Source organism: Quercus lobata, chromosome 8 (genome assembly GCF_001633185.2).
Source record: "Quercus lobata isolate SW786 chromosome 8, ValleyOak3.0 Primary Assembly, whole genome shotgun sequence".
In the NCBI taxonomy this organism is placed as follows: Eukaryota; Viridiplantae; Streptophyta; class Magnoliopsida; order Fagales; family Fagaceae; genus Quercus; species Quercus lobata.
In genome coordinates, this window is record NC_044911.1 from 1,240,445 (window position 1) to 1,266,772 (window position 26,328).

The 26,328-nt window shown below is 36.1% G+C and overlaps 1 protein-coding gene across 1 annotated transcript; it reads right to left on the reverse strand.

Annotated features, from left to right (window-relative positions):
• Positions 1 to 1,809: 1,809 nt before the first annotated feature.
• On the reverse strand, positions 1,810 to 26,328 carry LOC115955864 (vacuolar cation/proton exchanger 5-like). The gene is made up of 12 exons (XM_031074243.1): positions 26,175 to 26,328; positions 8,798 to 8,961; positions 8,641 to 8,708; positions 8,505 to 8,533; positions 7,923 to 8,116; positions 7,594 to 7,806; positions 6,337 to 6,471; positions 3,974 to 4,090; positions 3,848 to 3,901; positions 2,870 to 2,986; positions 2,475 to 2,568; positions 1,810 to 1,905 (listed from the first exon to the last, which is right to left on the reverse strand). Exons 1-12 carry the CDS (start codon positions 26,260 to 26,262, stop codon positions 1,874 to 1,876), a joined length of 1,305 nt encoding a protein of 434 aa, XP_030930103.1. The 5' UTR covers positions 26,263 to 26,328; the 3' UTR covers positions 1,810 to 1,873.

Below are 26,328 nucleotides of genomic sequence, written 5' to 3' on the forward strand. Positions count from 1 at the left end.
GTTTCCAAATATTAAGTGGAATTGCTTTACTAATCTAGATTTTTCGGAATATGGAACTGCCTAATTTTCAATATTTATAAGAGACTATAACATATTATTATATTTAGTATAAAAAGTAGACTTTATTTTTTAAACTAATTAAACTATTTTGAATTCTATAAATAATAATTTAAAACATAAAATACTTTCATATCCTAAAATTAGGAAAAATTAGCAACCTCCCAAACACTTTCTTAACCATTTCATTCTCACAATCAAATATTGAAACCCAATCTCAAATACCTATTTCATTAACTCAATTAAATGAAATTATTTGTAAGTACCAACATAAAAATTAAAATTAAAATTAAAAAAAAAAAAAAAAACTTAATCAAACAAAGAAAAATTGACTAAAATCACTTCCATTTGTCAAGATTTACTAACTCCAAGTCTATAGATGACTACAGTTCTTCATTCTCCATGGAATTGATGATGAAGACAATTTGATCATAAAAACATGACCCATGCATGTAGTTGCATTGATTTGAGAAGCATACCAGTGATAATATCAGTGATTTCAGTTTGCAACACAAGAGTGAAAGAAAAGGCTGGGAAGGAAGTTCAAGCAAAGAAGAGCATACCAGTGATAATATCAATGATTTCAGTTTGCAACACAAGAGTGAAAGAAAAGGTTGGGAAGGAAATTCAAGCAAAAAAAGAGCATTGAGTGGCTGGGAAAGGCTATTATGTATACTAGTTAGGCTCACGCGATGCGTGAGAATAAATAATTATTTTGTAAATATAATATAATGTATAATTTGTTCTGTAAAATTTGCTGAAGATAATTTGTTCTTCCTAAAAATTAAACAATTTCTATTTGCTCTAATTAGGTCTGCTTCGGTCCAATTTGGTCCACTCAGTCAATTTCGGTCCCCTTTGGTCCATTTTGGACTAATTGGACCTTTAAATTTTTATTTATTTATTTATTTATTTTTTGTGTGTGTGTGCGCGCGGGCATGCGTGCGTGTGTGCAGGTAGCCTTTTCCAGTTTAGTTCAATTTTTTTTCATCATAATTTTTGGGTTGAAAAGTATGAAATTTTATATTTGGGCTAAACTCTTTCTTAGTTTTGAGTTAAAAAATACAAATAAAATAGACATTAGAAATTAGAAATATGAGCACTAAAAATGCAATAAAAATGATAAATATTCAAAAGTCCTATTCAGTCCACATTGTTCTATTCGGTCCACTTGGTCTTATTTGGTCCACATTAGTCCTATCCTATGCACCTCTTTTTTTTCAGTCCACACTGGTCCTATTTGGTCCATTATATCCACTTTAGTCCTATTCTGGTCATTCGGTCCATTCTACATACTATAGTTCTATTCAGTCCACATTCGTCTTGTTCGGTCCATTCTATCTATTTCAGTCCTATACAGTCGACATTAGTCCTATTCAGCCCACTGTGGTCCTATTCAGTCCAATTTGGTCCTAATCTAGATTATATCCAATTCCTAAAATTGTTGGTGTTTACCCATTGTATTATTATACTCAAAACTCAAAAGGGTCTTCAATTTGAACCATCAAATTCAAATTACATTTATCAAATACCACTTACCAGTCCAACAATGCCATTAAGCATCTGACACAAAACCACAAATATACAGCTACTAACCTACCAATGTATTTTTTGTAAACTTTCTACACATGCAATTTTCTTGAGTCAGGCCATTACAAAATATCACAAACACCATTAGATAAGATTTAATAAAAATAATAAAAAATTTCAATAATAATAATGAACATTTTATAATTCCTAAAAAAACTTTCTACTACCAGTCCCAATGGCTTCCGTAAGTTCCGAAAATCCCACTTATGACGAGAAATTCATACTTTCAAATGAGGCATACAACATTGGATGCATGTCCTGTAACATAGAAAGGTACATGTTATATAACCAAAAAAATCTCAATATTATATAATACGCGAGATGCAAATGTGTAATCCGAAAATCCCTTCCATGATTATGAATTTAATTCTTCAAATGACACAGACCATATAACCAGTATTTCATTGGGTGTTTCCCCTTCATGACTAAATGAAAAGGTACAAATTATTTAACAAGAAAAAGTATCTCAATTTTTTACAGGGCACTTCTGCCTTGTAAATATAAGTGAACATTTGACCTCCAAGCAGTAGCTGAAGAAGAGAGAACATAATAGGCAAGATACCAGTCAATTGAATTTACTGACAAAAACAAGCAGAAGGCTAAAAACACAGACCAAAGCTTTTGGAAATAGACCTCATGAATCCATTGCTTCACTAACTACATTTTGTATTGCATATCATCTGCAGACACTGTTGATTACTGATGCAGTCGCCCTCCACTTCAAGACAAACTTTATATAGTGTATTCATATAATTATAAATTCTCAATGGGAAATAGACTAGGTGCAAGTTAAGCTTGAAAAATGGACACTTCAAATCAGAACTGACCTCCTGCAGATGAATCATGTACAAAAAAACTTGCAGCAACTATCAGATAGCAAAGAAGAAGTATTAGTCCTTTAAAATAGTGGGAAGTTCCTTCCTGCAAAAAAGCATTTGCAGCATATAAGAATGTGTATATAAAATTAACAAAAGTTAATAATAATTACGAAAGAAAATGGAATCCATAACAATTAAAGGAAAACTATTACCACAAACTTGTTCAAAACACAAGAAGTGAACAAGACAACTCAAAAAGATATTGAAATATACAATTTCGGAATTTCCAATCATCCAGCTTAAATTAGAACCCATCATGGCATATATTACTTAAAATGCTTCCTTCTCTTATAAAAATTTGACCAGATCATGGAGATTTGCTTTTCTATCACTGAAATACAAACCTGCAGCATTAAGGCTACTACTAAGACGGATATAACAAGTGTAGTTGTCTCGAAAAGCTGAAAGTTTAAGTCCATAGCTTGCCCTATAATCCAACCAAGGACTACAGAAAAAGGAATCTGCAGCAATATAATAATGGTTTTAGCAGATATTGATAAAATAAAATAAAATAAAAATCTTCAATGAAGTAATACTAAACAGCACAATTATCAATACAAATGTATCTCAAAGGGATGCCAGTTTTTGGTGCTAAACAAACAGATAATAATAAACTTAAAATTACTGTCTCACCAACATCTTCAACATGTATCCCTACTTGTACATTTCTATTCTTTCTTTTCTCTAAATTAATTTGTCTCAAAGGTTTCTTGCTCAAGCTGCAATGAACATCACATCACAGGCAGCAAAGATCACCCAAACCAAATTCATGTTAAAAGGTATTACCAGAAGCATATCTAGAAGGTGTAAATGACATAAGTTTCAGACAGATGATGCAACAAGAGCTGTGCAGAAAGTAGAAATTACTCATGATCAATATGATCATCACCAGCTCTCTTTTCCAGTTTAAATTTTTATCCATTTGCTGAGAGACAGCCAATGTGGTGCAAAACAAAAAACTTTGAAAGAGATTTAATTCCCAAACTCTGGCAGATGACTGGCCTTGATATGAATTGAGATGTCTGTTATATGCAACAATTACTAACATATTTTTAACTACAAAAGATATTGGAGCTAAACTTCAAGCAACTAAAAAAAATAATACATTTACTATCTTGAGGAAGCTATAACACAAAGTGACTCGTCAATAACATAATGATATATTGACAATTGAAACAGCTCCAAGCATTTACTTCCTTCAAATATTGGTTCCAAGGTAATTTAGATTAAACTGTACAATACTAACTATAACTAACTCTTATTTTTTGGAAGTAAAAAATGTAAAATAGAAATTAAAAGGAACTCATATTGTTAATACCTACCACAAACAAAGCTATCTGCGTTGATGATCCTATTGAGACTCCTAATGTTATGTCCTGTGGAGAAGCTCAAATTGTTAATACTCATTCTAAAAAAAAACTGTTTAAAGTGAATGTTAGAAAGCTTACAAGCTTATCTTTCATGGCAAACGTGATAGCACTTGCATGATCTACAGCATTCCCCACAAGTGGGAGCAAAATAACACTAATAAATGTAAGTGGAATATTCAATGCAATAGATGTTCCCTGCAAAACAATCACCCAATCAGAAAGTTGATAAATCAATTTCTTTTTATAAGTAGATAATTTCATTAGAAAAGGATAAGAGGGGACGCATATAAGGATGTGTGATCCCTTTTTAAAGAATACAAATCATAGGGAAAGAGAGTAAAAAAATCAATAAAAGACATCGAAGGGTTGCTGCCTAGCACATTCATCCAATCACATAAAGACTGCAAATTATGTTCTTTGATTATAAGTAGGGAAGATCCACTTATTTTTTTGGTATTACAGATTCTTCATGACACATAGAGGCACGGCTCACGCACCTTGGCTGCTCTGTGGCAATAAAAACGTCTGTGCCAACATCCTAATAGCTCATACACAGATTTGGGCATCAACAACACTAACCCCAACTATTTGAAAAGTGAAAACAAAGAACCAAATATTTGTTGTGACAGGACATTGAAGAAGCAAGTGATCGATAGATTCCACACTGCTCTAACACATACAATACCAACCATCATCAAAAGCCTCCTGCAATGATTAATTAATGCCAAGATTTTTGCAAGAGTTTGCAGTCTGTACAAAGTATGCCACCTTTCGAGGAGCCTTAGCCATCAAAAGAAACTGACGAACCCACAATGGCATTATAGAACAAATTAACCTCAAACATCCATTTTTTTTCAATGACGTCTGCAAGGCACAATAATTACCTCACACAGAAGGTAAATTATCATAGAGTAACTCAAAAAAAGAAGCAACTGATTCCAGCTCCTAATCCAGAAAAGCCTGAATAAAGAGGACTCCAATGTCGGATCTCTCCCTCATTTGGGTTGGCTAGATATGGTGCTACCAATGCCTCCTTGTTCACCACCAAGGTGTAAAGGTCTGGGAATTCCTCGAGAGCATTGTCACCACACCAAATGCTAGACCAAAATCTCACTCTGAACCATCTCGAGAGCATTGTCACATCCCCTGCTTATACTTTTCCACAAATCAACCCCATATGGACCCTTGAATGGTTCCATTGACCATCCTCCCAAATTTTCACCTTGCTTTACACCAATTATACTTCTATACTGATGATTCATAGGTGTTTGGTATCTATAAAAAAAGAGTACTTTTGTGCAGAACTATTAATTATGGGTTTTACATACGTGCGGCCATTATAAGATGTCAGATAGAAGCAAGATCTATCTGCTTTTGATGCTTATATTATAGTAATTCATAAGTCTTAGCGTTTAAATAGCTTTTGGTTTTTTTGGGGGGTGATAATGGAAAAGTTGACAGACAAGTCACCCTTACTGCAACTCATACCCCTCCTCGTTCAATTCTTTTGACTTTGTTGGATCCTTTTCCTCGTTTTGAGAATCTCCTCCCTTATTTTTAGGATTATTTTGTTATTTTATATCAGGTCTAAATTATTCTTGAGTTTGTAATAGAATCATGAATTTTTTAATGGGATTTCTTGGACTATAATTTATCACTTAAATTAGGAGTTGGAAGCCTTACTAGGTTAAATAAGAGTCAATGAGCCAAGTGTCTTGTAGCTCAATAGTTTCGCACCTTCTTGTGTTTCCAATTGTCGAATTATCAACAAAAAAGAGTCAAAGAGTCTTTAAAAATATGCTTCATTTTATTTAAAGAATTTAACCTTGAGCAATAGAATTATGAGTGATTTGCATTATTGAAGAGCTGTGTGACTAGAATGTTCTTCTCATCTCTCTCTTCTTGGTCTTCTTCTTCTTTCGGCTTATATTACTATTCAAGTCTATAGTTCACACAACCCCTAAAAAAATTCTCTCTTTTCCTTCTTTACAACCCCAAATCAAATCCTTCTGCTTACATATCAAAACCCGAATTAAAACCTCATATACTTTGTCTACCAAATAACCCATCAAACGAGCTTTTTTAGGTTCTATTATTTGCTTGTTGCCTAAGAAATAATTGCAACCTGCTTGTTTTCTATTTCTCTTCTTTGCCGTTCAATTCTGTGTCTTCAAATCATTTAAAATGTACAAGCCTAAACCATAATGCATAGCTCTAAACCTCAACTTTAAAACCCTAAGCCCATCATAAGCACACCTAGAAAAGTAACCATATACCAAGCCAGCATTTGATATAAAGAAAGCAAAATAATGTATTATGGGGTTTATTAGAGTGTCCAATTGCAATGGCTCCAAGATGTAAAAAGGGGAACCAGACTTGTTTATCTAAAACATATGATAACAAATTTCACGGAGAAAGAAACATTAACAAGAAAATATTACCTCTATTGTATCAACTAAATATTCGGATAGGATTGAGACGCAAGTAGTTATAACCAAAAGCCAGATTAATGATTCCCATTTTGAGATCTGGGGAGCTTCATCATCATCTGCACCCTCTTCAATTTGAATCCCTTCCTATGTTCATGCCATATATAACATCATAAATATATATATTTTTTATTTTATAATTTGATAGTTACAATGAGAAAGGGGGAATTTGAACCTTGTAATTTCAATGGAAAACACCAGAAGGCGCCAACCAGTTGAGTCATAAATTAATTAATTGAACAATCCATGCTTAAAGAAATGTTCCCATAAAATATGACAATGAAAATATAGTATACTACATATATAGCATTGCCTCCTTGTAAGTTGTAGAGACTCAGTAAGTCACTAAGCCAATAAAAGTCTCAATATAAGAATGTTGTATTAAATTATTGGTGTGGTTGGCTGAGGTGGTCTTGATGGAGTTCAAATGTGCATTTTATCCCTTATTGGCATTAGAACTATGTTGCATTTCTCCCCAACCTAAACCAAAGAAAAAAAAAATGATGACTTTTATTTATGGCATTAATCGCTACATCTTTACTATATTTTCGACTATAAATTACAATGAACCCTAGTAGGGTATATATAGGGACTACAGGAGTTGTGTTAGCCCCATATAGGCTTTACAACATAATTGGGCCTCTTGAGCCTTTACTCATAATAAAACACATAAACCCAGTAAAAATGTATCTATAACACTAGAATCTCTAATTAGTCATTGTCCCCTATAAGGTACAACAAAAAATTTGAAAACAGTCACTGCTAGAGCAAACTATAAAACTACAACAGTAGCAATAATAACCAAGCCAAAGTCCCAAAATTTTGGACTTAGCTAGCTTTGGATCTCAACAAAATAACTAGGGCCAGCCACATATATTCTTTTTAGCAAACTATATATATTTGGCCAATACAATTGATTGGTGTTCTTTGAATATGCTGCAGGAACTTTTATAGACCTTTAGAAAAACCAGCCAAATGTAGAAGATGTTCAATCTTTTAATTGTATTAGTGCCAAAGATATAGAAGAGAGCTTAAAATTGTAGAAGTCTAAACAATATCTATTAGATGAAAAGATTTTGACTCATCAACTTAAATTATTAAGTAATATAAGTATCTTTCCAGCTTGAAAATAATTAGTCCATGTATAACATTAGAAAAATACCAAAAAAATATGCTACTAAAAAGTTTATAACAATATTCATAACCAACCTCATTAAGAGAAACATATAGATTACTTTGACTCTTTAGCTGGAAAAAAAGGTATGCAGCATATGTGACAAGCATGATGCAACTGCTAAATCTTGAAAGATCCAACTCTGACTTTCCAAAATAAACCTCAGTTTGTGTATAATGAAGATCAGTTGGTAAAAGTAGGCCCATGACTGCCATCAACAACAATCTGGAGTTTACCACAGCAGTTGCCTGCATACCACATATATCAACTTTAGCATGAGAGATAACAGGACAATTAAAAATTAAAAAAAAAAAAAAAAAAAAAAAAAAAAAAAAAAAAAAAGAAAATCTGCCAATAGATCCACCTTATTAAACAGCTGCTCCTTTTGAAGAACAAGCCCACCACAAAAGAATGCACATCCAAGCACCAGCAACAAGTTTGACAGAATTGAACCCAATAACGACAGCTGAACAATACGTATCAATCCACTTTTCAAAGCAAAGATTGATATAATAAGTTCTGTTGCATTCCCAAAAGTAGCATTCAATAGACCTCCAACTGCAAATTTCAAATTCACTACATATCAGAAATTGTACATAATTTCAATATTTTCCACATGTATCTTTTGTAATTAGATAGAATTAGTTATTTGTTAACTAATTGGTTAATCTTGTTTGGTTGGCCTTAGTGGTACCTCCTCTTGTACATATAAGGGAAGCTAATGATGAAACTAACACACAATCAATAATACCAGGAAGTTAATTTATCATTCTCTCAATTTTTGACACTTCATTAAAAAAAAAAATCAGATAGAATACTGATTCGCAACCTAACGATGAAAATGAGTAATGTATACATGTGCCTGATACTAAAACCAAGTGAATTGTGCATATACTGAGGATAACAATGTAGGACTATTAAAATTGAGATACAACAAAAGCTTTACCTGTTGGTCCAGTGTAAAAGGCTAGCTGCCTAAACCAGAGTGAAAACCAACACATTAGCAACTTAATAATTCATGTTCCCTTTTAAAAAAAAAAAAATCATATTCTTTAGAGAGAGATAGAAACAGAAATCCTTACTCTGTAGCATAACCTAAACGCTCAGCCAAAGGTGCTATACCCACTAAGCTTAGAAAGAAGACCCAAGCCTGTAATCCACCTCAAAACAAATAAACAAAAAAAAAAAATCTTCGACCAATGATTTAAATGATTCAAGTCAATGAGAACTGCAACTCACAGATTGATCAGTCAATTCCTGAACAAGAATTGCTGCTAGCCCAAAAGGGAGCAACAAGTTGAGTTTATTGGAGAAAACAACAGTCCTTATACTCTTATACACAACATAGATCAATGTCTTGATGCTACTAACCCGTGAACCTCCAGAAGACGATCCACTTTCAGCTGTATAAATAGGATGCAATTTGTTAGCATGTTTTTCCAAGCTAGGAATTACCTCAAAGCTTATTATTTATTTTAAGTATATGTATACATCATAATGGCTCAATTAACAATGGTGTGAAAAGCTCATCAAGTGAGAGGATTAGTGAGTAGAATAAGGCTATGGTATGAAAGTAAAGTTAAAGCCTAGATGTCGATGGAATATTAGAAATCCAAGAAATTCCTGCTTGGTATCATTCGATATAAATTTCCAATTTCAATATCTTAGGTATGGTGTTGGCAAATCCATGACAATATATCTTGTTTTGAGTTGTAAGCATTAACAATCAAGTACAATATCAAGTCCAAGGTTCAACACAGAAAGGACAGTCTTGGGAAGATTACAATGATTTTCACACCGCATGTATATCTATATTTATATATTACTAAAAACTGAAACGTAGCATTTAATATTGTTTTGCTCACGTTGAGCCATGTCAGCAGCCATGCCATCATCAATTTTTTTTCCAATTTTTTAACATTTAAAGTGAATTAATAACTCTATTATATTACAATCAAAATATCATATTTAATTTATCTTATTTTTAATTATTCTTATTTATTATTAAATTTTCAATTACATTTTAACTTTTCATATCCCCACTACTCTCTATCTTAACTTTCTTTAACTCTTCACATTCCATTTTAACTTTTCATATCCTCACTACTCTCAAAATTACCATTATTCTATCTTTTTATCTTCCTTTCATTTTTTACTCTTCTTATTCTTATCCTTATACTATAAAATTGTCATTCCCTCTCTTATTCCATCCATAATTTCTATTTTTCCACACACAAAAGTCTCTCTCTCTCTCTCTCTCTCTCTCTCTCTATATATATATATATATAATTTTTTTTTCTTCAATTTTTGGTATATATATATTTTATTTTAGTGTAACAAGTTAACCATCAAAACATACTTATGCAATATTGAAAGCTTCACCAAATGCATAGTAGAAATCAGTTTTAGACTACTAGAAGTCAGTTAGTTTGCTAAAATTGGAATTGACTGGTAATCTAGCTTGATATGATTTAGTTTTGCATTTTATGTTGTTATTTTTTTTATTCTCATTGGTTGTTAAGTGTTATATTATTGCATTATAAAGATAGTATATAAAAATATAATATTATTTTATTACATAGCATAACTAAAATAATATAGTATTTATTGCTATATATTTTATTTTTACTATTTTTCTTCTCATCTTATTTTATTCAACATTTAAATTTAGCAACATCCTCCATATCATAATTATTTATATTTTGTCTCTTTTTTTTTAAATTAAAATTATAATATTTTTTTTAAATTCAATAAATAAAATTGTTCTTATAAAGTCTTCCCATGAAATGTTACAATGCATCAATGGAAAAATAAAATACAAAACAAATATAATTTAGAAACACTCAATTAAAAAAAATAGAATAAAAAAATTTCTTATAAAATATTCCCATAAAATGTTACAATGCATCAATAGAAAAAAGGAATACAAAACACATGCTGTTTTAGAAACACTAAATTAATAATAATAATAATAATAACAATATCAAACCAAACATATCATAAAATAAACTAATAGTTATACCAACTTCATGGCAGCAAAATGGAATAAAATAAAAATAAAAATAAACGTTAAAATATGCATATTTAGTACATTAGAATTATCATCAAATTTGGGAAACAATAGGATGTTAACGAAGAGAGAGAGAAAGAGATTAGTAAAAGAAATCAAACGTCAATTAAATTAATTAATTAGTAATCGTTAATTGGAAAACAAAGAGGTTGACGGTTAAAGGAGTTAAAACTTAATTAAAGATGACCTTGCGAAGGTTATTAAAAACTTTACAATGCAAATAAATAAATCATTAAATTCACTTAATTAAATCATATAATCAACAATTAATTACAATCATACAAAATTTAAGCTTGAAACTAATCAAACTCTAATCTAGAAAATCATATTTATTATCAAAACTAAAAGGAAGACGATCTTCAGTAATAACAGAAATATATAAGAAATAAAGATGAAAATTTTCAAAATCCTTTTTTTTACATTTCATTTAACATTATTTATAAATAATAAAATATATAAAAAAAAATCCTTAAATGCTTATGTTCTTCACACACCACAACTTTTAAAATCTAATGAAAGGTTCTAAGAATTTAACTCTCATTTAATGCTTTAATGCCTCTGTTATGAAAATCACCAGCCAGTAAAGTATGATAATATTAAAAAACGTTATAAATGAGATCATGAAAAAACTAATATTAGCCACTATTATTATGGAATAAATGTATTTTTTTATGTATCTAAGAAAATGAAATGTATAGAGTTTACTTATTAAAAAGTATGTAAAGATTCACGTTAAAAAATATATCTAAAGGTTTTTTTGAAATAAAAAAAGAATATGTAAGGTTTTTATTAACTTAAAAGACAATGAAAAACCAATTTTTAATTATTACAACCGTCGCTACTCTATAAATCACACACAACACTATATTAAATATCCTAAACTATAGAGTTAGGTCTTCTTGGATATACACCACCATATTCAACTTATAAATTACAACCCAAATCAATCATGCAATTGCACAATCAAAGCATGAGCATGTAACATGAATTACCTTCTAAATTATTGCTTGGAATTTTCACAATTATTGAAAGAGAGTCGCCAAATTTAATTTTTAGAAAACATCAAGACAAATTGAATTTTAATTTTTTTAACTTCCATAGAAAAAAATATTACCCACATTATTTCAACTCTTATGGAAAAGAAGGTTTACATATAGCATGGAAAACGTGTTTAATTGACTTAGAGATGTAAAAATTAGTCAACCGACTAGGATAGAATTAAGGATTCAAATTTTAAATAAAACAATTCTACAATAATAAAAAATTATTTTGTGATAAATATGATTATGAAATGCATTACTTTTTATTAAATTAGTTCAAATTACAAAATAATAATAATGAGACCACCTTAAAAAATAATCACGCACAACGCGTGGGTCCACGACTAGGACTACTAAAAGCAAAACGATATAAATTTGTGACTTGCTTTCTAACTTGGCTGGCTTTCAAAAGACAGGTTGCTCACAAGTGAAAGAATGGGGCATGGCCTTGTTATTTTTCGACTGCTTGATGATAAGATCATAAGAAGAATATGGAAGGAAGTGCTGAGAAATTGCTTAATTTGTCAATCATATTGGTTTTTGGATTGATGAGATGAATTGGGTCACAACCAAGTTGTAGGAAACATAGACTCGCAGCGGAATATAAATAATTGGTTTTTTTTTACATACCTCTCTCGGACTAAACCGACGATCACACAGGAGCCTTGAGATTGTTCTACGTTGTCTAGAGCCAGCCTCCACGTAGACCAGCTATTCAAACACGTTTTGAATTCCAGTTTGTGCAACCCACGAGCCAAAAACTTTTCTCCGACAGTGTTGCACACTACTAGAGTGATGCAAACATAACCCACAACCTAAGAACCTCACAACACTCTAAAAACACTATGAAAAATGTGGAATTCGTTTCTATACAATGGGTACCACTCTTGGTGTTTATATACACACTATTCCATTAATACTGAGTGGAATAGTGGGCTTAGTGGGGTAGAGTAATAGTCTAAACCATTACTCCATAACTCCTAGATGTTACAATCTGAAGTATACAGAAGGACATGCCCACTTTGGGTGTCCATCCATATTCTCTTCAGTTTCTAACATCTCCCACTCATCCACTGTGGGCATGGCCCTATTATCCATCTCTCAACGTGTTTCTCAGTGTGTTCATACTGGCAAATATGTTGTGCGACTGTCGAGCACACTCGAAAAAAACAAATTTGGGAGCACTATACTAAATCTTATACCAAGACCAGCATAGCAACATCCCTAAAGTGTCTCGTTATGCCCTAGACATATAATAACACATCAAATCAAGCATCTCTAACCCCTCTTGAGTTTAATACTCAGACTTATGCTTGATCCAAACTATTTAGATGTACTCACGATTATTTCACTACCATAAGCGCTATAACCTGTCGACAATGAGTACAAATATAAGGATGTGTTACAAAAATAGTCTTCCCTTTGCACTCATGTCCTTCAACTTTGGTCCAATCGCTTTCCCAGCAATGTCCCTTTAGACCGAATCCAACATGGCCATAGGTAACATGCCAAAGCAGCAGACATCAAAACCTCAGCTTCATGACATAGTCAAAAGTAACAAGGGCATAAAAAGGATCTTAATGAAAGGTCCATAGGACTCACACGGTGAAGAAGCAGGGATTTATTCTCTCACCTCCACTTTTGGTCGAGCAAGCACATGTAGTATGAAATACATGCTACGGTGGAGTTCTCTTAAGAAAGAGCGTATGTCTTAACTCAATACACCGTACAAATCTTAGCCTAGTCGCTACTTAAGCGCCTAACCCGAGTCCTTTATTTGCTTGCCACCTTAGGCATCAAATAAGTTCTTGCATCTGGCTAACCACAGGCTACATGGATCATGGGCTATCCATGTATGGTCTAATCAAGATAAATATATTATAGACCTCATCTTAGTCCCAACTAAGGCGACATCTGTTTGTGTCATCCATCTATATATGCTATATAAGCATTGAATGACACAATACCTCATCTCTACTCACTACTCAAGTGCTAGAGGCGATCGCTTGTGTGAGTGAGCCGACCTAAGCCTGCCGACATACCTTTCATACCACAGAACTCATCATATGGTATATGTGTGTGTAAACATACATATTATTAACTGAATAACATCATATGTATTTAAAGCAAAATATCCCAAAAAAATACAATAAATGGTAACTAAAAACAACATATTATCATATTCTACGTAACCCTAAATTCCTAACATGAACCTGAAAGACATCCCTTCCTATAGGCTTTGTAAGAGGATCAGCAATCATGAGGCTTGTAGAAATGTGTTTTAGAACCACTTTATTGTGAGCAACCATATCTCGAATATAGTGATATCGTATATCAATGTGTTTGGTTCTACCATGATACTTAGAATCTTTAGCATAGGCAAGTGCTGCCATGCTATCACAATGTACCGTAACGGGATCCGAGGCATCCTTGACAACCTCAAGATTCTGAAAGAACCTCCTCAACCAAACTGCTTCCTGAACAGCTGCTGAACATGCTACATACTCTGCTTCCATAGTTGATAATGCTATACAGGGTTGTTTCTTGCTACTCCAAGTGATGGCGCCATTATTCAGCAAGAAAGCATATCCAGATGTGGATTTGCGTTCATCTAGGTCACTACCCCAATCAGCATCACTATAGTCAATCATACGCAAATCTGAGCCCTGATAACAAAGGATGTAGTCTGCTGTCCCTTTTAGATACCTTAATATCCTCTTGACAGCTTTCCAATGAGCAAGTCCTGGATTAGACTGAAATCTACTGACTAATCCAACAGCATAACATATATCAGGCCGAGTACACATCATTGCATACATCAAGCTTCCAACTGCATTAGCATAAGGAACACTTGCCATCTTTTCTTTTTCATCCTGAGTCTTAGGACACATATCCAGGCTTAAGCTCTCATTTTTGGCAACTGGAGTATCTATGGGTTTGCAATTATGCATTTGGAAACGCTCAAGAACCTTCTTAATGTAGGTTTGTTGTGATAAACCTAAAAGTTTCTTTGAGCGATCCCTAAGGATTTTAACCCCTAGAATATAATCTGCCTCACCCATGTCCTTCATCTCAAAGTTAGAGGACAACCACCCTTTTGTGGCGATAATCATCTCCATGTCATTACCGGCCAGCAATTTGTCATCGACATACAATGACAAAATAATGAAACTTCCCTTGGATCGTTTTACGTAGACACAATGATCTTCTTCGATCATCGTAAACCCATTCGTTAGAACGGCTTGATGAAATCTCAGATACCATTGTCTAGACGACTGCTTCAAACCATATATGGATCGTTTAAGTTTGCACACTTTGTGCTCTTGACCTTTGGTCACAAAGCCAATAGGTTGATCCATATAGATTTCTTCATCTAGTTCTCCATTGAGAAAGGCTGTCTTAACGTCCATTTGGTATAATTCCAAATTCAAGTTTGCAACAATGGCCAAAATGAGTCGAACAGAGGCAAACCTCACAACTGGAGAAAAATTTTCCTCATAATCAACACCCTCCTTTTAAGTGTATCCTTTTGCCACTAATCGAGCTTTATACCTTTCTATTGACCCATCCGCCTTATGTTTGATTTTAAGAACCCATTTGTTCCCAATTGCTTTACACCCTGACGGTAGGTCTACCAGATCCCAGACCTGAGTAGTCCTCATAGACTCCATTTCATCATTCATTACTTTCATCCATTCATCACTAACAGAAGATGGGAGAGCCTCTTGCACAGTTTTTGGCTCATCATCATCTTGTGAAGCAATCATGAAAGCTTCCCCCTCAATCTCAAAACGACGACGAGGAATATTTCCATGGTTGCTTCTATGTGGCTGAGGTTGTTGTGGATCAACTTCTAGTGGTGTGCTCCCACTAGGTTGTGAGTCGCTCTACTAGTCTACTTGGGGCGCCTACCTCTTGATCCATCATTTCATAAAGAGTCAAGTTCTTTTCAACCTCACCTATGTTAGGGAATTCACTTTCAATGAAATCAACATCACGTGACTCCAATTCAGTTACACTTCCATCAAGTTGTTCTCCTATCAACACATAGCCTTTGGAATGCTCAGAATATCTTATAAAGATACATTTCTTTCCTCTAGGCCCTAACTTCCCATATTTATGAGAAGTATTGTGAACATAACCTGTTGAACCCCATGGCCGCAAATTATTCAAATTAGGTTTCTTGCCGGTCCATAGTTCATAAGGTGTGGAAGATACTGATTTAGAGGGCACTCGGTTAAGTATATAGGCTGCAGTCAAAAGTGCATCCCCCCAATACGAAATCGGTAAGTTTGCTTGCGCCATCATTGACCTAACCATCTCTAATAGTGTTCGATTTCTCCTTTCCGCCACACCATTTTGTTGCGGTGTATAAGGCATGGTTAACTGCCTTCCAATTCCATTTTCATCATAGAGCTCCTTAAATTGCTTAGATAGATACTCACACCCACGATCAGTTCTAAGAGCCTTAATGCTCTTGTCTAATTAATTCTCAACCAATCTCATGTATCGTCTAAAGCAATCTAAAGCCTCAGACTTATGAGAAATCAAATAGACATGACCGTAACGTGTATAGTCATCTATAAATGTGATGAAGTAGAAACCACCATGTCTTGCCCTCACATTCATTGGACCACATATATCAGAGTGGATTAGTTGCAATGGAAAAGATGCCCTTGTGGCTTTTCCAAATGGTTTTCTTTTTGACTTTCCCACAAGACAATGTTCGCATGTGGACAAAGTGACCTTAGCGAGATTGCCCATAAGGCCTTCTCTAGCTAACCTAGTCATCCTCTCTTGCCCTATATGACCAAGCCTAGCATGCCATATACTTGAATTATTAGAAGCATTTTCAGATGAAGTCAAAAAAACTGAGCTATCATTATTATAATATTCAATGTCCAAAATTAAAAAACCATTTGAAATAAAACCACGGCCATAATAAACTGTTCCCAAATGCAATAAAACATAATTATTCTCAAAAATAAACCGGAAACCAAGTCTTAACAAAGTAACTACGGAAAGTAAGTTCCTCCGGATCTCTGGAGCATAGAACACGTCATGGAGCAACAGAGTGCGACCACCTCGCAATTCTAGCTTGTAGGTACCAATTCCAAGTACCTCCACGCTAGCTCCGTTTCCCACCTTGATGTCTCTACTGCCAACAGGAATCCGGCGGTACTCCACAAATCCCACTCTATCTCTTGCTACATGTTCTGTTGCCGCTGAGTCTACAGTCCACATAGGAGCAGAATTAGCAACAAGGACATGACTAGTTACAAAAACATGATGAGATGTAGGATTAGGTGTTACCTTTTTGGGCTCAGCGCATTCATGAGCAAAATGTCCTTTCTTTCTGCAATTATAACAAGTCAACTTAGACTTGTCCTTCTTTGCGCGCTTTCCTCTAGTATTCTGCTTGACAAACTTAGCCTTCTTAGGTGGTGGCCCATTAGGTCTTTCTTGTCCAGGAGCGTAATCAGGTTGCTTGCGTTTAGGCCTAGATGCCTTACGCGAGCTAGTCTCAGCCATGTGCACAGAATTAATCGGCTTGGTTGCTTCAAGGCGCTCAGCTTCAAGTTCCAAGTGACGAGCCACATCATCAAATGTTTTGATGTTCTCATTATGGGTCAAGTTTTGACACATCGTCTCCCATGAACTTGGTAGTGAACGAATCACTGCCTGGACTTGTTGTTCGTCAGTAAGATTGTTTCCAACTGATTTGAGCTCTCGAATCATGGAGGACATCGCCCTAAGATGCTGCTTCATCGTATGTTCATAGCGCATCTTATATGAATCAAATTTCATTGTTAAGCCACGCAGTCTAGTGGCGGATGTCCCTCCATATCTTAGTTTTAGAGCTTTCCACATGTCTTGTGCAGTTGTATACTACTCAAATTCACCAATCAAGTCATTGTGCATGCTGCTTAGCATTGTAAAGCGCGCGCACAAATCCTTCTTACGCCAACTTTCATAGGCAGTAAGATCACGTTGGTGTTGCTCAGTGCTTCCCTCATCCGGTTTACTCAACGAATGAGTTAAAGTCTCTAGGACTTCTTGCTCATTCAGCACATACTGGATTTTGCGGTGCCAAATATTATAATTTTCACCATCCAGTTTCTCTCCTTTATTGAGATCAGCAACTATACCTTTGGAAGCCATTTCGCTACAAAATTTCACAAATGGGACATTACACACATATTTCAAAAATTTTGACGTTCGATCTAAAATAAACTTAGATAATCAACACACGTCACAAGATCGAAAATTCGCTAAGCTTCTTAATCATCTCTTGCGCCACTAGTGTCTATTACTAAGCTTGATTTTAATCTATTCATGCAAAATTATGTATGGGAGATAGCGCAACTCAACCATACTCCCATTTTTCCATATATTTCAATTCTAAACATATTTACAAAATATATGTATTGAAAACAATTCACCAATTTTATCAATTAACTATTAAGCCAAACATGCTATCACAATTTAAACAATTTAGAAATTATATCAATTCCGTAGCATTTAAGAATGTCCCAATATCCATTGATATTCATACAAATATTTCTTAAAAAATATATCCACAACTAGAATTTGTATCATCATTAGTAAAATGTAGCAAATCTTTAAATCTAAGAATAATGAATCTCTCATCTTCATGTTATTTAAACTAGAAACATTATTCAAAGACATATTCACGTTGCCATTATTTTTAAATGTTATAATATATGTATATATATAAATATATATATATATATATATATATATATTTTGGATAACCTGGCATGTTCGATGCAGTAGGCTTATTTAAAAAATTCACAAGAGACAAGAATCCAAAGAAAATGGCACATAGGCACTGTACATTTACACTCCTTTTTTTTTTTTGGTGAAAGACGATTCATTAAAACAAACTAAAAGGGAACAACAAGTTCAGGACAAAGCCTGCTAACATACACCCCATTGAGATCATCCTCAAAAACATCCAACAAGTCCACAGGCGGACTATGAAAAGAAGAAAAAACACTATCTAGACTAAAACACATTCTAGCAAGGCTATCCGCACATCTATTCGCCTGACGGAAACAATGCTTCACACGAATCTGAGAAAACCGGCCAATCAACAGCCTACAATCATCCAAAATAGGAGAAATAACGCTGTTTTCAAGATCTGGCTTGTTCAAAATATCCACAATAGCTTTGGCATCAATCTCAATCTCAAGAGAAGAAATATTCAGGTTGCAACACAAGATAAGACCCTCCCTAAGCCCCCATAATTCAGCAGCAAAACTACTAGTGATGCCGATACACTTGCTAAAACCAACAATCCATTGCCCTTCATCATTTCTTATCACACCCCCACATCCTGCCAACCCGGAAGTCCCATTGACCGACCCATCAGTATTTAGCTTCACCCATCCTTGAGGTGGCCTCTCCCAACGAATTTCCTTCAGCACTTTGCGAGTTTGCAGCCTTGGGGAAGCAACACAGTGAAAATACTCTAAAGCTTGCTTCACAATATCCAAAGCAAGATTCGGGTTTCTGTTCTTATTGTTGAAAACCAAATTGTTCCTGCTCTTCCAAATATTCCACAAGGCTATCGGAAAAACAATTTTCCAAGGGGGTTGAGAAGCACAAAGATTGCTCATCATCCTACCATTCCAAGACAGCCAACTCTGAAGATCACTCCTCCAAAATTCGTGATTCAAAGAGGATATTCCAAGCTGATTCCACACACACTTCAGCTGGTTGCAGTCCCTTAAAGCATGCAGAATGGTTTCAGATCCTCCCTGACAAATTGGACAAACAATATCTTGAGTTATACCTCTTCTCTCCAAGCAAACTTTGACTCCAATACTATTATGAGCACATCTCCAAAGGAAGGTTTTAATTTTTGGGAGAGTTTCCGCATTCCAAATCCAACTTGCCGGGAAAGTAGTAGTTGTATCAAAACCCATTGCAAACCTATAAGCACTTCTTAAATCAAAGGTGCCTTTAGGAGTCCCAGCCCAAACCAACTTATCAGTTCCCCTATTTAGGATTGTCACCGGAGTAGCTTGAATCATCCTTTTAATTTCAAGAGGAATCTCAAAAGGGATTTTCCCCCAATCCCAACCCGTGTCTAGCATAAAATCCTTAATTTCAAGGAGGCTAGCTTCTTGGGTAATGGGACCATGAATAAGCTCTCTAAGAGAACCCCCATTAGTTCAATTACTATGCCACACATTTAAAGCACTATCCTTCCCCACCAGCCACCTACTCCCTTTGTTAAAAGTATCTCTACCTCTTTTCATAGCCGACCAAATGGAAGAGCAAGGGAGCCTATTAGCACTAGCAGCAGCCCTCCTCCTATGATTACAATATTTCATTTCCAACACCTTAACCCAAGGAGCCTCAGATTCAGTTTGGAACCTCCAATTCAGCTTAGCCAAAAGAGCAACATTCCTACCCTTAGCTGAATGCAACCCAAGACCCCCTTCCTCCTTTGACTTCGTCACCTTATCCCAACCAACCCAATGAACTTTCTTGGCTGTATCTGAAGATCCCCAAAGGAAATTTCGATTAACTCTATCTACTCCATCCAAAATTCTACCCGGAAGATAAGTACATTGCATGACATATGACGGAATGGCCGCCGAGGAAGCTTGAATAAGAACTGACCGTCCCGCCAAAGATAACATATTTGCCTTCCACCCGGAGAGTTTTTGCTTAACTCTATCTAAAATAAAATTGTAATCTTGTGAAGAGGAACCCGGTTGCTTTAGGGGGAACCCAAGGTACTTCCCCAAGAACGGGGTGGAAGCAAAACCAAGAATATCACAAAGTGACTCCCTAGTATCTCTATCAACATTAGGAGAAAAATAAACTTTCGATTTTGCTTCGCTTACTGTTTGACCAGATATGCTACAGAAATCATCCAGAACGTCTCTTATGGCTGAACAATTAACCCAATCAGCTTTTGCAAAGAAAATGAGATCATCTGCAAAAAAAAGATGAGAAAAGCCCGGACCACTTTGAGAAGCTTTGACTGGCTGCCACATCTTCATATTACATTTCTCTTCTATAAGTTGCCCAAGGAAGTCCATACAAATAATGAAGAGATACGGAGACAAAGGATCACCCTGCCTTATTCCCCTCGAAGGGAAAATCGGGTCTAGAACTTCACCATTGAATAAAATGGATGTAGAAACAGTTGTAACACAGCTCATTATGATTTCAATAAGATCATTTGGGAGATTAATCCTTATGAGCATATCCCGGATAAAGCTCCATTCTAACTTGTCATACGCCTTCTCCAAATCTATCTTCAAAGCCATATACCCCGTTCTCCCTCTCTTCTTCCCTAAGGAGTGGATAATCTCTTGAGCAATGATAACATTATCCACCCCTTTTCTACCCGGCACAAAGGCCGTTTGCATAGGAGAAATGAGCTTGTCCAAGTAAGGCCTCAACCTAGCCACAATAATCTTGGTCACCACTTTGTACACCGTGTTGCACAGACTTATAGGCCTATAATTACCTAAAGTCTCCGGCCCTTGAATCTTAGGAATCAAAGCAATAAGTGTTTTATTCAAAAAGTCCGGAACTTTCCTGCTAACAAAAACCTCCTTAACCTCTTGAATCACTGAGTCCCCCACCACTGGCCAAAATTTTTGGAAGAACCCCGCATGTAAGCCATCCGGTCCCGGGGCTTTAAAGGGTTTCAAGGACCATAGGGCTGCCTTAATTTCTTCCTCATTAACCCCCCCACTTATGTTATCCCTCTCCACTTTAGAAAGACTAGCTTGCCATCGAGAGGTGATAGGATCAGCCCTAGCCACAGCCACATGAGAGGTTGAATATATACCACTGAAACCACTTCTGATAAAATCTTTGATGTCCCCTTCCTCATAAATCCAATCCCCCACAGCATTTTTTATAGCAATAATCTGATTTCTCTTCCTTCTCACCAAAGTCGAAACATGATAAAAGGCCGTATTCCGGTCCCCTTGGATCATCCAATTTACCCGAGACTTTAAAGCCCAAAGCTCCTCCTCTTGATTAAGCACCGAGTCTAACTCCCTTAAAAGCTCATCTTCTAAATTAAAAAGAAACCTAGAAGGTTTAGTAGCAATAGCTTTTTGAATACCATTTATCCTAGCCATTAGGTTCTTCTTCTTTTTAAAGATATTTCCAAAATGATTCTTATTCCAAACCATCGCTTTCTTGGTGAAATTATCAATGGCATCCACAAGGTAATCCGCACCTCCCCAAGCCTGAGAAACAATTTCCGGGAAAGTAGCATCCAACAGCCAACAAGATTGAAATCTAAAAGGTCTTTTCTTCTCACCTCTAATACCTGGCTGCATCTCTAATAAGACAGGACAATGATCTGAATGGCACCGAGTAAGATGGGTAACTCTAGCTTCTGGATACAACAAACACCAGCTGGGGTTAACAAAGTACCTATCTAGCCTTTCCTGAATCAAAGCCTGAACTTCCCTTCTATTTGTCCAAGTGAAACGGGGACCCGCAAAACCGATATCAATCATACTACATTTATCCAGACACTCTTTGAACAACAAAGACCTATTAACACTCACCGCTCTCCCCCCAAATTTATCACCATCAACCAAAGGTTCATTAAAGTCCCCGGCTATAACCCAGGGCATATTTTGAAGTTCTGCTACATTAATCAAATTATTCCACAGAATGTGCCTCTCAGCACTTCTAGGACTAGCATACACAGCAGAAAGTAACCAACAGTCATTTGAAAAACGTACCTTGACCATGGTGTGAATTTCCTGCTCAGTAGTGGCCAACGGAGAAACCTCAACCCTGTCTGAATTCCACAGCACCCACAGCCCACCAGCATACCCTATAGTGTCCGTGTGCACAGCTCCATCAAAAGGAAGCCTGTTAGTAATTTCCTTGGCTCTATCTCCCCTAACCCGTGTTTCCATAACAACCAAGATTGCAGGATTATAACTTTGAACTAAATCCCTAATACGATTCTGAAAAGAGGGCTTCAGAGCGCCCCTACAGTTCCAAATGATAACATTCATGATTAAATTTAAATAAATTTGGGGTGAGACAACATCAAACGGAAGACCCACCATCACCTCCGCTCTCAAAATCCATCCGGATCGCTTCATATCCTCCTTTATCCGACCCTCTCTGAACAACAAGCTCATTGTGAACTTCATCATTCTCTAAACCATCTCCTATGCGGCCATATGGAAGCTGAAATCCACTGTTAGCTTGAAATTCTCTGCTAGCTTGACATTGGTGATGACCCATTCCAAATTCCAAGTTACCCTTGCTCGGAATTTCACTAACATCCTTTCCAACGATACCACCACTCTGATCTCCAATATTTTCACCCATTCTTGGCACAGTGACGGCATCTCTCTGGCAGCTAGCTTGAAGATTTTTTTCTGCTTCTCTACTGGCTTGACATTGGTGCTGATCCATCCCATAATCCAAGTTAAACTTGCTCGGAATTTCACTAAGAAACTCTCCAGCTTTACCTCCACTCCGATCTCCATGTTTGTCACTCGCTCTTGGCACAGGGACGGCATCTCTCTCATGCGCAACAATTCCTTTATTCAGCTGAACAGAGGAAGTTTTGACACTTGATGCTTCTACGGCACCAGCTTGAGCAGATTGGGAAGCCCTTGTACGTGCAATTCCTTTCTTGCCCTTCACCGAATTGGGCTTAAGTAAACCTTGAGCAGATGCAGCCCAAGTTGGAATAACCTTTGGTTCACTTGAACTTGGCCTTAAGGATGTATCGGACTGCATTTCAGAGGTGAGCCCGGATCCTATTCTTTGAATAGACTTCTCCAATTGGGCTTTGTCCACAAATCTAAAAGGAGATAGCTTCCTTTTACTTTCACGGGGAGGCCCACTAGGCAATCCAGCCTTATCCTCACACTCATTAATCCACGTCCTCTTCATTGCCTCCACATTTCCGTTACTCTTGAAAGCAAAAACATTCCTATTTTTAGCAGATGGCCCACCACTCTTATGCGACTTTGTCCCATTCTTCCTCCGAGTCACTACAACCCAAGGACCATACACTCCTTTATGCGTACTATCTTGCTCAGTGACATGCCGCACATTTGTGGTCCCCATCTCAGTCCCCATCGCAGCCCTTTATTTGTCAGAATCACACATATCGTGTGAGCTAGCACCTCCCAATTCCGGTTCATCCTCCATCGCCGCCTTGCATGGTGTCTCCTGGCGAATAATGTACGGGCAACTCTCACGCCTATGCCCTACTCTGCCACACTCAAAGCACAATCTCTGGATGCCTTCATACAAAACCGGCTGCTCAAGCTTTCCTATCAAAATGGTGGTGATCAACGGCTTATCCACATCTATTTGGATACAAAGTCTAGCGAATCTGCCTCTAGACTCAGATGCAGTAAAGGTATCAACTCTTAGGACATTGCCTAATGCCTTACCAATGTGTTGCAACGCCTCAGCATTATAATATTCAATAGGCAGAGCATTCAGTCTAACCCAGACCGCAATGGAAGATACGCTAGCTGAAGCAGGCTTGAAATTTGGCTCCCATGGTCTTAGAGAAAGGAAATGATCCCCAATGAACCAAGGACCCTTCTTCAAAACGTTCTCAAAGTCTTCTCTCAGAGAGAGCCTCGTGAGGAAGAAGCCTTGTTCTAAATCTACACAGTCGAGCCTCCCAGCTGGTTTCCAAAGAGACAGAAGCTTGGCTTGAAGGAAATTTAATCCTACAGTTCTGCCATAAACCTTGACAATCAAAGCTCTAGCCCACGGTTTGCGAATCCTCTGTTTGAAATCCTTATCAAACTTCATAGCAATAACACCTTGCCGGAGTGATTCAACCTCCTCGTCCGACTCGCCATCGTCGTCCATGAAGTCATCAAAGTTGAAGGCCTGAGTGTAAGCACCGGGTATTTCACCCATTAGCTTTTCCTTGAACGAGGTGCTATGGCTACTAGTACCCCCAACGTGACTTGGAGATGGAGACCCTGAACCTTGTCCTTCACAACGTCCCGCCTGGTTGACAACTTTAACTTTCTTGGTGCTACGTGTAAGCTCCTCTTGTTCTTCCCGAGAGAGAGAGCGTTCCATGAGTGGACCCGCTTGATTAAACAACACATTTACACTCCTTTCAAAAGAGCGGTGTGTATTACTATTACACGTGTATAATTATTATTATTATTATTATTATTTTAATAAAACAAACATCTATGGGACCCTCTTGTGATTTTTTGATTGGCTGTCACTTTAGGCCTTAATGCAAGTGGAACTGCCACAGGCCCACGTGGTTGTCTTCAACCTCCAGCATCAGTTGTCTTCAACTGCCATTTTTAATGTACCGATTTAAAGCTTATAACACATAGATTCATAATATGAAATCATATTTTGCAAATAGAAATCATATAAGAGCAGTTTTGTCCTTAAAGTTTCGGTGTTCTAAGTTTTATTAAACTATATCTCATGGCACACTTAGAGATTTGCTACGAAATTTAAGGTAGATATTAATACATGTAATATAAACAACATATATTAATTTCAAGGCACGAAATACTCAGAATCAAAACTTGCCATTGAAGGCCATGTGAGGTGCATAGAAATTCATAGCATATCACAGAAGCATAAAACGCATTAAGAACTAATCATATATGCCTTATGACATCGAGAACAACCTATAAATGCTTTGATACCAATGTAAGAAACATAGACTCGCAGCGGAATATAAATAATTGGTTTTTTTTTACATACCTCTCTCGGACTAAATCGACGATCACACAGGAGCCTTGAGATTGTTCTACGTTGTCTAGAGCCAGCCTCCATGTAGACCAGCTATTCAAACACGTTTTGAATTCCAGTTTGTGCAACCCACGAGCCAAAAACGTTTCTCCGACGGTGTTGCACACTACTAAAGTGATGCAAACATAACCCACAACCTAAGAACCTCACAACACTCTAAAAACATTATGAAAAATGTGGAATTCGTTTCTATACAATGGGTACCACTCTTGGTGTTTATATACACACTATTCCATTAATACTGAGTGGAATAATGGGCTTAGTGGGGTAAAGTAATAGTCTAAACCATTACTCCATAACTCCTAAATGTTACAATCTGAAATATACAGAAGGACATGCCCACTTTGGGGGTCCATCCATATTCTCTTCAGTTTCTAACACAAGTTTAAGGGAAGAAGTGTGAAACACTCAATATGCAGAATGGCTCGAGCATCTATCATACAGATGTAGGTTTAGGAATGAAAAGGATTCACAATGGAAGAGTATGGAGAAAAAAGTCAAAAACAAAAACGAAAACAAAGTATTATATATGCTGTATCTTGGAGCCTGCCTTAGTCTGTCATTTAAAGTTGAGTAGAGTAGTCATGGTCGTGATTGTTAGGCTGAAGTTTGTAGCAAATGCTTATTGTTTGTTAAAACTCTGTTTTGATTGAATAAAGCTTTAAAAACTCTGTTTTGTTAAGAGAGATGGGTTTCTGAGTTTAATTACCTGTTCTTTCAAGGGGCTCCTCCTGACCACCAGGTGAAGAAAAGCTTCTTTGCAAGGGTGATTGCAGATCTTCTTCCCCCCCTTCCATATTCTTCTTTGAAAGTTTTGATGCTTCTACTGTATTTTTAGTACTGTCCTAATAACACGGTGCATG